We start from the raw sequence: 12,167 nt of genomic DNA, 5'->3' as shown, positions 1-12,167 counted from the left end.
TTGTTATTGTATTTTGCCATCCGCGTTTGTGAGTGATTCTGACTAAACTGTAACAACTACACTATAAAAGTTCATGGTTACACACGGTTTTGTGTGTTGGTCCGTTATACTTCCGGATGGCACTGTTATGAGCTTCGTTGCCAAGCGCATACTATCTATATGTGCTCGTCGGCTTACACGGACACTTAATGACAACTGAATGCCAGTTGGCGCCCATGTGTGTTTGTGTACTACTTACTTATATGGATTTGTTAACTTGCTACTGTCGAAAATGAATGTATTACTACCATCTCTTACTTTCTATGTGTACCCGCAGCTTGTTTCATACCACCATTGCTATAATTTTGTGTGTATTGAAAATTGTGAGACTTTCATTGTGGTCATGCCTTACCTTAGTGCCTACGAGAGAGGTGGAGTTTTGGGGCAGCTCGAAGCAAGGTGGATCTGGTGGCGCTAGTTTTCGATATTAGTCGTATAGGGAATGAGAATAGCGGAAGAGTAGCGTCCCTTGATTGGACGTCACCCATAGTCTGTGACGTCACCGGCGGAAAAGTTATTAGAGAGACAACGTCATGTTGGTTGTGCGCATGCGTCTCTCGTCCTCGCGACCGGTGACGTCACAGACTATGGGTGACGTCCAATCAAGGGACGCTACTCTTCCGCTAATCTCATTCCCTATAACAGCAGCTTCTAATGGTGCTCATACTGCTATGTTATGACCATCGACCCAATCAGCAAATTATTTACCGCACTCGTGCACCGTCGCAAACCCGCCCGGAAGCTTCGTCACAACACACCGTTCAACTAGATGCTCTGCGGTTTCGGGCTCGTTACCACCACGGGTATATGTATTGGCCAGGTGGAAAGTAGTGCGGGGCGGTCCTTGGCAAGCTTAAGGACCACGGTCCTACGGTCCTTGGGAAATGAAGACCGCAAGGACCGGTCCTAGGACCGGTCCTTTTCGACATTGAACATTCCTGAGAGACTGTTATTGACGTTTTGCCAGACCGTGGAGTTATTCTGACTAAACCGTAACAACACGACTAAAAACGTTCAATGAGTAACACACGGTATCTTTGTCTTGGTACCTATATTCGGATGAGTGTGATGCTTCTTTATTGCCACAGCGCATTACTTCGTATTATATTTGATCTTATCATACGGAGATAATGCATGCAATGCCGTTGTCGATGTTGTGGTTGTGTAACAACTTACTCTTAGAGGATTAATGGTATTATAATAGAGGGTGAAGGAATAAGGTGATTACTTTCCAATCTCATACTATCCATCATTGTGTAGACGTCAGCTTGTTCTACTGCACCATGTATCGATTTTGGTTGGTATTAAAAGTGGACTTTAAATTGTGTATCGCCTTATTCTATGGACTTAATCAGAGAAATGGGTTTTTTGGAGGAAGCTAGAACAAGTTATTGATTAGCCACGTTTTTTTTCGATTATTTAATGCCTGCGATAGAAAGGAATGGAATAGATGGAAAGAGTACATCGGATTCACTTGTAGGTTCGACACACCCCAATCTGCTGACAACACACACATCAGATAAAATAATATACATTAGAGAAGACGGGTCATGCTTCCCATAGTTTGTCATTGCGATCATTTGTGTAGTAATTGAATTTTACACGTATAATGGACGTCCAACGTGCCCCTCTTTCCCATCTCACCCTATAAGCGTTTCATATGGTGTCAGTCTGCTTGTATGACATCGATCTCGCATTATTATCGCAAAGGTGGCCGTCGCAAAAGCGGAGGTGTGATTGTGAAAACAACCGTTCAACAATCGCTGGGGTATTCGGGCCGTACGACCCGGGTCATTATTGGCCAGTTGAAAGTAGTGCGGGGCGGTCCTTGGCAAGCTTAAGGACCACGGTCCTACGGTCCTTGGGAAATGAAGACCGCAAGGACCGGTCCTAGGACCGGTCCTTTTCGACATTGAACATTCCTGAGAGACTGTTGGAAATTCGAACCGGTTTGACCTTTGAGACCGTGGATCGTTCATTCTTGAACCGTTAAAGACCGCTACACGATGAAAACCGTGGTCTACAGGAGTAAAACACACGGAGTAGTCACACTCATTTCAAATTGTAACCTAATTAGAGAAGAGGGGTGATGCCTTCTTTATTTGCTCACCGTACTTCATTGTTACTTCGATAATTTAATAAAATTTGAAATTTATCCCCATTAACGGAGATAATGGCATCGCCCAAGGCGTTGATCGAGTTGTTCGTGGCGTTGATACACACACGCAACTCCTACCCCCCCCCTCCCCCCCCCCCCACACACACACACTTAGAGGGCAGCGAGCATTGAAGAGTAAGAGAGAGACGTGAAGTTATAATAAGAGGGGGTGGATGAGGTAATAAGAGGGGTCGATGGTGACTTTTCGCCAGATCTAACAAACTCAGCTACCCATTCATTGCTGAGTAGACAGGGATTCAGAAAAAACTCGACTGCACCCGGGATCGATCTCTGGCCCTTTGCGTATAAAGAGAGTGCTCTATCAACTGAGCTATCGGGGTCCCCAAATATTCTATTGGACTTTTTAAAATTCAGACGTTATAACTGGTTTTTTTTGGAAGGAAGAAACTAATGAAACTCATATTATTTGATTAGTAAAAACACAAACGAAATTTTAATATTATTGTATTATTTTAAATGACAACACTGCGATAGAAAGGAGTGGTGACAAGAGATGGACAAAAGAAAACGAAAAATCGGATTTGCTACTTGCTAGGTTCGACACACACACACACACACACACACACCGCGCCCACAAACACACACACACATCTTTAGTAGTCACATACATTTCAAACAATAACCCATTAGAGAAGAGGGGTCATGCCTTCACCATAGATCATTGTCATTGCGATCATTATGGTGTAGTAAATTTTGAAATTTACCCCGTATAATGGAATCGTCCAAGGCGTGCGCCTCCTGTTCCCCCCATCTCCCACACGAAAGGGCGGTTTGCGGAGTGGATGTTGGTGGTCGTCTGCCTGTATGGTCGTCTGTGTCGTTTAGTGTATGGCAAAGGGGGGTGGTGCGATTAATTAAGTGGGATGGGTGGTGATTGGTGGAAGATAGGCAACCGAAGCAACGAATCGCTGGGGAAGTAGTAGGCTATGGCGCGAGACCGTAGGACCGTGGTCCTTAAGCTTGCCAAGGACCGCCCCGCACTAGTTGAAAGTAGTGCGGGGCGGTCCTTGGCAAGCTTAAGGACCACGGTCCTACGGTCCTTGGAAATGAAGACCGCAAGGACCGGTCCTAGGACCGGTCCTTTTCGACATTGAACATTCCTGAGAGACTGTTGGAAATTCGAACCGGTTTGACCTTTGAGACCGTGAGATCGTTCATTCTTGAACCGTTAAAGACCGCTACACGATGAAAACCGTGGTCTACAGGAGTAAAACACACGGAGTAGTCACACTCATTTCAAATTGTAACCTAATTAGAGAAGAGGGGTGATGCCTTCTTTATTTGCTCACCGTACTTCATTGTTACTTCGATAATTTAATAAAATTTGAAATTTATCCCCATTAACGGAGATAATGGCATCGCCCAAGGCGTTGATCGAGTTGTTCGTGGCGTTGATACACACACGCAACTCCTACCCCCCCCCTCCCCCCCCCCCACACACACATTAGAGGGCAGCGAGCATTGAAGAGTAAGAGAGAGACGTGAAGTTATAATAAGAGGGGTGGATGAGGTAATAAGAGGGGTCGATGGTGACTTTTCGCCAGATCTAACAAACTCAGCTACCCATTCATTGCTGAGCAGACAGGGATTCAGAAAAAAACTCGACTGCACCCGGGATCGATCTCTGGCCCTTTGCGTATAAAGAGAGTGCTCTATCAACTGAGCTATCGGGTCCCCAAATATTCTATTGGACTTTTTTAAAATTCAGACGTTATAACTGGTTTTTTTTGGAAGGAAGAAACTAATGAAACTCATATTATTTGATTAGTAAAAACACCAAACGAAATTTTAATATTATTGTATTATTTTAAATGACAACACTGCGATAGAAAGGAGTGGTGACAAGAGATGGACAAAAGAAAACGAAAAATCGGATTTGCTACTTGCTAGGTTCGACACACACACACACACACACACACGCGCGCGCGCACAAACACACACACACACATCTTTAGTAGTCACATACATTTCAAACAATAACCCATTAGAGAAGAGGGGTCATGCCTTCACCATAGATCATTGTCATTGCGATCATTATGGTGTAGTAAATTTTGAAATTTACCCCGTATAATGGAATCGTCCAAGGCGTGCGCCTCCTGTTCCCCCCATCTCACACACGAAAGGGCGGTTTGCGGAGTGGATGTTGGTGGTCGTCTGCCTGTATGGTCGTCTGTGTCGTTTAGTGTATGGCAAAGGGGGTGGGTGCGATTAATTAAGTGGGATGGGTGGTGATTGGTGGAAGATAGGCAACCGAAGCAACGAATCGCTGGGGAAGTAGTAGGCTATGGCGCGAGACCGTAGGACCGTGGTCCTTAAGCTTGCCAAGGACCGCCCCGCACTAGTTGAAAGGTGATAAGAAGTGAGGACCGCCGCCGGTCTTCCCCTATGGGACCGGTCTTCGGTTCACAGCTAAAAGACCGTGGGACCGCGGTCCAGATCGGTCTTCAGCGCGGCACTAGTTGAAAGGTGATAAGAAGTGAGGACCGCCGCCGGTCTTCCCCTATGGGACCGGTCTTCGGTTCACAGCTAAAAGACCGTGGGACCGCGGTCCAGACCGGTCTTCAGCGCGGCACTAGTGGAAAGTCCCCACTGATGAAGCGATTTTGTCGTTACTAACGTTACTAGGCAGGTTCTCGACCGAAGCCGATTCGCTACCACCCAGTGCCTCCTATTGCTGATCGTGTAACAAATCACAGCCCTCAAATCAGATTTACACCCACCTATACGACAATAATAATAATAATAATAATAATAATAATAATAATAATAATAATAATAATAATAATAATAATAATAATAATAATAATAATAATAATAATAATAATAGTAATAATAGTAATAATAATAATAATAATAATAATAATAATAATAATAATAATAATAATAATAATAATAATAATAATAATACACATTTATGTAAAACACAAGCTCTGGGCACTTTACAATATAAATTATCAATTTTAAGGGGGAAAAAAAAAATTCATAGCCAAATCAAGGTTTCATAAAGTCAATAAAAAACAAATACAGTAAAAATGTGTCTTGAGATTCTTTTTACCCACCTATACGACAAGGGTCCGGCAAAGATCAGGTACGCCTCGAAATTTAAAATTTCCGTTAATCCCTTGCATAGTCGGTTTCAAACTCCTTGTTGTATCACTGGGTAAGGCCCTTAACATACATTACCCACTCGACTCAGGTGTGAATGGAGCTATGGGGAGTGACGGATGTTGTAAGAGTGTTAGTACAAGGACAAGGCATATTGGGGGGGGGGGGGTGTACCCAACGACTCCCCCCCCCCCCCCCTCTTCCCTTCAACCCAATTTAGAGATACTATAACCTGATGAAACATAATAGTTTCCATCACTTGCAATATCGAAACTGATGGGAAACACAGTCGTCGGCAGGAGTCCTAAACGTCAACTGACTCAGCAAATTGTTTTTGAAATTATTTTTAAAAAAAACAAAAAACCTCGACTTCACCCGGGATTGATCTTGGTCCCTTTGTGTTTGAAGCGAGTGCTCTACCAACTGAGCTATCGGGACCCCTTGATACTGTCAGTTACAAAAATACCTTAATTCATTCCCATTTATAGGGCATTGCATCTAAGTTAAATTCCATAACGCTAAAAGATAAAGTAAATATAAAAGTGCTGTGACATTATGGAAGCCCTGCCCGGACATTGTGTGATAGGGTAAGGCACTTAACACACATTTCCCACTCGACTCAGGTTATAGGCAGTGACGGATGTTGCTGGTTAGTACAAAAAGGACGCCTAACAATCGACTAGCACTGTATGAAATGAAAGTATGTTCCATGTGGCTTGTTGGGGAAATAAATGAAACATTGTTAAGAGCATAGAGCATGGTAAATCCGTGAAAATGCTCTGTATTAAATTTTCTTATTTATATATTTATTTATTTATTTTTATTTTATTTACACGAGTCTGAGGCGTTTTTTGAAGTTTAATGAAATTCTGTGCTCAACGCTCATCAGGCCTAATTCTCTTCCTTCATTCCCAGAGATGTCATCGCTTACCTGCAAAAATGGCCGGTTCGAGTTGAACGGATCACCCTTCCACATTTTCAGTGGAGCCATTCATTACTTCCGGGTTGTACCAGAGTACTGGCGAGACAGACTCGAGAAGGCCAAGGCGTGTGGTCTTAACACCATCGAAACGTATGTTGTCTCGTGATATTCATTTGTCACCTTACGGCAGACCTGCCCAGTACTACTAAAAATACGTAGAAATACGAATTTGAATTTTTGGCTCCAGCGACAGAACAACTTTCGATTCTTTGACTCAATAAATCTTATTAAAAAGGAAAGCTTAGTTCCTACATTCAGGACTTTGGAGCAGTTATGGATCATGCTGAGGGCAAATTATTTATTTCTCAAGCTATTTAAAGTGATTTTTTTTCTATTCCCTCCCCCCCCCCCACCCCCCCCCCCCCCCCCCCCCCCCCCTTGGAAACTACGAATTCTCGAAATTTCAAATAGGCAGCTCTGCCTTACGGTATTATGTCGAATTACCCCACGGCACGATTAGGTGGAGAACCAATACTTCTCTGAGGGGTGAATAAAACCCATAGATAGGCAGATGGATTTATGGATATATAGATGGATAGATAGGTAGATAGATAGATAGATAGATAGCTGATTGGTCCCAGGTTCGAGTCCCGCTCTAAGTCGAGTTTCACCAATATTCTCTCACCGCATTCATGTGTAAAAGGAATACCTGGTTGTTCACAGTTTTGCCTCTGTCGAAAAAAAAAAAAAAATCTAATATCGCCCTGCCGGTGTCATATCTCGTCTCATATGTTAAGTTTTGCTGTTGGCAAGAACCCCTTGTAAAGCGCTTTGAGCACATTATATAGAATAGACCCTAGAGACAATTTTCCCCTATGGGATGAAGAAAAGGAACTTTATTTTCATTTTCTGACTTGCTTGAAAATGGACCTGGTTCGTTTCCATATGACGTCATATTCAGCTATCATTTGGTAGCGAGATCTCCTATCATGATTCGATATGGCTGAGAGTTTTTTGTAATTGATTTTTGTTTTCATATTATTTGGAGCGTGGGATTCTACCGTGATTATCGTTGCCAGTTTCACAATGCGCACACAGGGTTAAACCAGAACTCCTTGTGTCAGGGGCTTAGTTGATTATTTATACTTTAGAATTAGTAAAGCATAAAACAATTTTATATTTCTTTTGTTATCATTATCATCATCATCATCATCATCATCATCATCATCATCATCATCATCATCATCATCATCATCGTCATCATCATCCCATCATCATCATCATCATCATCATCATCTCATCATCATCATCATCATCATCATCATCATCACCATCATCATCATCACCATCATCATCACCATCATCATCATCATCATCATCATCATCATCATCATCATCATCATCATCAACGTCACCATCATCACCATCATCATCATCATCATCACCATCATCATCATCATCATCATCATCATCATCATCATCATCATCATCATCCTCTTCCTGAATATAATGTTTAATATTTTTACAGTTATGTCCCTTGGAATAGTCATGAGGAACAGCAAGGCGTTTTCAAAACTGACGGAATTCTCGACATTCGCAAATTCATAGGCATCGCAGCCGACCTTGAGATCAAGGTCATCCTCCGACCCGGCCCTTACATATGTTCGGAGTGGGATTTCGGTGGGCTGCCTGCGTGGCTTCTTGCCGATCCTGACATGAAAGTAAGGTCCAACTATCAGAGATACAAGGATGCTGCAGAAAAGTAAGTCTACCATGTGTGGCTATGTGGTCTAGTGATATGACACTCGATTTCGGATTGGAAGGTCCTGGGTTCGAGCCTCGCGCTCGGCGCATAGTTGAGTCCTTGGAAAAAGGCTCTTTACTCACATTTTCTCACCGTACTCAGGTGTAAAATGAGTACCTGGCCCTTAACAGCGTTGTCTTTAATCGAAAAATTGTAATATCGCAAACAGGCGTCATGTCCCGTCCTACATGTTAAATGTTGCTGTTGACCAGGGACCCCTTGTAAAGCGCTTTGAGCACATTAAGTGGATATTGCGCTATATAAAACTCAATTTTTTAATTAATTTTTTTAGAATTAAAGCCTGACAATGCTATGCGTTTAGGTCATGTCCATCTTATCTGCCTACTTCAACTTCAATCATACACGTCGCAATCCTTGCAGCCGAAGATAATCGCGACTGTGAGTGTGATGAAGACAGATGGACATGCCTAAGGGATAACCCACACCGGAGACTGACTCCAACGACCCGGCACTGCCGTCGTCTGTCGTCTTCCGGATAAAGACGTCGGGTACGGATAAAATACTAAGAATAAAGAGAAGAGCGGCTAGACCTACCCTAGACCTATATATATATATATATATATATACACATATATATATATATATATATATATATATATACACACACACACATACAGCATTTCCTGGATATTTTGGAAGCATGAAACAGTATTGTAGAAGTTGCAGAAAATTAGATACAATTTTAATGTTTTATTTACTTTTCCATTAAATTGAGCACTATTATTTCATGGTATATATTTTTGTATAATTTTATGTATAAATATCCTCCAGGTACCTGAAATGGATCCTTGGGCTTGTCGTCGATCTACAATATTCCAAAGGAGGTCCCATCATGGCAGTCCAAGTGGAAAATGAGTAAGTTATAACCAAGTTTTTAATTATCATTTACTTTTTAATTATGAAAAAAAAACAGCTCAGTCATAATTTTTATCATCATTTTCATCATCATCATCATCATCATCATCATCATCATCATCATCATCATCATCATCATCATCATCATCATCATCATCATCATCATCAAAGGCGATTGTAGCAACATTCGTTGATCTTCTTTGATTCCATCCCTTCGATATTTTCTGCCAGCTTATCCTCCTCCCTCCGCCATCTTGCTTTCCGTCTACTTTGCCCTTCACTATCTTCTTTTGGATCGTTTCATGCCTTCTAATATGACAATAGTATTCAAGTTTCATTGCTGGATGACGTCAGGAGTAATGTCTGTATTATGTCGACTGTCTCTACGATTTGTTCATTTCTTTTCCTATCTTTCCAAGATGTTTTGGTAATTCTTCTTTACAGCCACCTTTCAAATGTTTCAGTTTTCTTCAATTTTGATTTATTCATCTTAACTACGCCACTACCACATCAGCTCATTCATCTGTGGTGTTTCATTCATCCTGTTTTGTTGATAAAGGGGAAACCCGAAACGTTCATTTGATCTGTTTTTGTAATTAAATTGAAGCTTACAATCAACTTCACGTTATTATTTATTTCTTCGAGCTTCGAGCAGCAACATTTACACTACCCAGTTTTCTTTATAATTTTACAAGAGGTAAATATGTAAAAGTCATTCAATCATAAGTTCAAAATTGTGACCCACCCCCTTAATCTAGTATTGTGCGCCTACTATGTGATCCAGTATTATGGCACTCGCCTTCGGATCGGAGTGTCCTGGGTTCGAGCCCCGCTCTGAACATGCATAGTTGAGTCCTTGCAAAAATGATCTTTACCGCTCTCACGTATTCAGGTGTAAAATTAGTACTTGCCGTTGACAGTTTTATCTGTGTCGGAAAAAATGAAAAATCGCCTAACAGGCGTCATGTCTCGTCCTAAATGTTAAATATTCCTGTTGGCTTGAAGCCCTTTGTAAAGCGCTTTGAGCACGTTTAGTTGATATTGCTCTGTATAAATGCTCAATTAAAAAAAAAAACCAAAAAAACAACACAATTTGAATTACATACTTTTGGTAATATTTAATTTAATTTGAGAAAGTGACAATTTCGCCTTTAGCAAATCAATAAATAATTTTTGTTAAAAACCTCCAAAAATAAAAAATAAAAAAAGAAAACCCCACCTCTCATATCAACATTTAGATCCAAGGTGAGTTCATGTCCTCCAACTATTGTCCGCTTTCCACCCTTCCCACGACTCGTTGATAATTTTCACATCGCTCGGGGTTACTGCTGTGCCTCTGGTAACCAAGGACGCTCGGCTATTCGGAGGCGAATATGGTGGCGGCGTTTTCATCCTTGTATCGTAGGGGGCGACCTGTGTGACGGGGCTTTTCGTCACGGCACTGGAACCCCACTTCTGGTATCCAAGGTAACCAAGGTATATCGCTCCAATCAGAAGAAGCGGTCCGAATATGCAGACGAGCGTCACCCATGCTATATTGGCGCCGCTGTCGAAAAAGCCATCGTTGTCCTCGTTGGGTTTGATTGATACAGAAATGTAAGCGGTGTCATAAGAACTAGAGGCCGGGTTTCGTACGCGTAAGAAAAATGTTTCGACCGTGTCAACGTAGCTCTCTAGATCTTCAAACACGATGACGTTTCCGTCATGATCCACCCTGAAAATATTGGTATTGTGAATACTGTATTCGAGTTCTCGGTTCTCGGCCAGTACATCAGCATCGGTACTGGGTGCGGAAACAATAGAAGTGCCTATCTGGGCTGTATTATAGATTGTAACTGCGTAGTTTGTTGACGTGAAATCCGGTACGTTATCGTTGATATCGAGTATTGATAAGGTCAAGGTCGCTGTGGCTGAAAGTCCGTCCGGGTCCGCGATCACTACGAGCCAGATATATCGAGTTTGGGCAGAGGTATCGTCTGCATCAAAATCAATAGTAAAGGAAACGATTCCGTTAGTTGTGTTGATAGAAAAGCCGCTGGTATCGTTCCCGCCTCCCCAGGAGTAAGTCATTGGGTCGGCATCAGCGTCGTATACGTTGAACCCAGGATCAGGAGCTTCCGTTCCAGCGGGACCTTCATCAACGTTGACTTGATAATTTGTCTGATATAAAACGGGTGCTTGGTTCACGTCAATGACTTCTATGGATAAAATCTGGGCTGTAGAAGTTTTCTGACCATCATTGACTTCTATTGTGATGTCGTAGCTGTTAGCTTGTGTTAGGTAATTCAATGCCATTGATAAAACAATCTCTCCTGTTGTTGGGTCGAGCTGAAACAATGCTGAGCTCGACGCTGGGTTAAATGATGCCGTGAATGTGTGCGACGTATCGCCGTCTTCATCGTACACGGACACGTCAAAAACCGTCGTTCCGACACTCGTATCTTCCGTAATTTGTATCGTAGTGGGCACGTTGTTTAATTCTGGTACGGTATTTAGATCCGTGATGAAAACTGTCAAGCGATGAGTTCCACTAGATGAATAATCATCACGCACGGAAATATCTAACTCGTAACCATTGGTCGTCGTGGAAACGAGTGACGTAGTCAGGACGATGGATCCGTCCGAGTAAATTGAAAATGGGCACGGCGAAGCAACGAGACAAGCTAACGTGAAATAAGTTGCATCTCCCTCAACATCGGTGGATAAAATTGTGAAGATTATCGTAGAGGAGGGTGTGGTTGATAGAATGCTTGTCGTGTTTTGTAAATTTGTGATTTTCGGCACGCTGTTTGGTGTCACATAAACGTAGAGAATGTCCGTATCGCTTGCTGTGCCATCAGAACAAGTCACGCTCAGTTCATAAGAGTTGGCGACAGAATAATCCAAGCTTGGATTTGCCTCCAGGTACAATCCTGTAGAGAAGACACCGTTTACTGTTAAGTATTTTGTTATGAATGGACCTGAGGGGGATGACGTCATTTCACACGTGATCACATCTCCATCCGCATCTGTGACGTTAATCGTATGGAGTAAAGTCTCATCCACAGCCGCTTCACTCACGTCAGCCACGCCGGGGAGAGAAATTATTTCAGGGGCAATGTTGACGATGTTGAGTGTCAACGTGCCGTCAACATAATTTCCGTATACGTCACTCGCCCTGATTACGAGGCTGTAACTGGATTCATTGACAAATGACGAGGTCGCCGTGACTTCTCCTGTTCCTGGGTGTACTGTGAAGTGAG

At 42.4% G+C, this 12,167-nt stretch overlaps 3 protein-coding genes across 3 annotated transcripts in view; 2 read left to right on the top strand and 1 right to left on the bottom strand.

Moving 5' to 3' along the window:
- Positions 1–12,167, top strand: part of LOC144980612 (uncharacterized) — a gene marked incomplete at its 5' end in the record, with an annotated part of 156,398 nt that overhangs the window by 35,144 nt on the left and 109,087 nt on the right. The window lies entirely within an intron of this gene.
- The window catches only part of LOC144955932 (beta-galactosidase-1-like protein 2), a 28,305-nt gene that overhangs the window by 1,880 nt on the left and 14,258 nt on the right, over positions 1–12,167 (top strand). Inside the window, exons 3-5 of the mRNA XM_078886191.1 lie at positions 6,213–6,395; positions 7,774–8,007; positions 8,842–8,925. Coding sequence (XP_078742317.1) covers positions 6,213–6,395; positions 7,774–8,007; positions 8,842–8,925 — 501 coding nt within the window. The remainder of the gene's footprint in view (positions 1–6,212; positions 6,396–7,773; positions 8,008–8,841; positions 8,926–12,167) is intronic.
- The window catches only part of LOC144980832 (cadherin EGF LAG seven-pass G-type receptor fmi-1-like), a 6,641-nt gene continuing 4,593 nt past the window's right edge, over positions 10,120–12,167 (bottom strand). The window contains exon 3 of the mRNA XM_078928677.1: positions 10,120–12,167. This exon is cut by the window's right edge and continues 730 nt beyond it. Within this exon, the coding sequence (XP_078784803.1) occupies positions 10,177–12,167 (1,991 nt within the window). The 3' untranslated portion in view covers positions 10,120–10,176.

This window comes from Berghia stephanieae, chromosome 10, assembly GCF_034508935.2.
Source record: "Berghia stephanieae isolate SIO BIC M18660-M18661 chromosome 10, UCSD_Bste_1.3, whole genome shotgun sequence".
NCBI classification, from domain to species: Eukaryota; Metazoa; Mollusca; class Gastropoda; order Nudibranchia; family Aeolidiidae; genus Berghia; species Berghia stephanieae.
The sequence above is the reverse complement of the archived record's forward strand: the minus strand, read 5'-3'. Positions and strand labels throughout refer to the sequence as shown.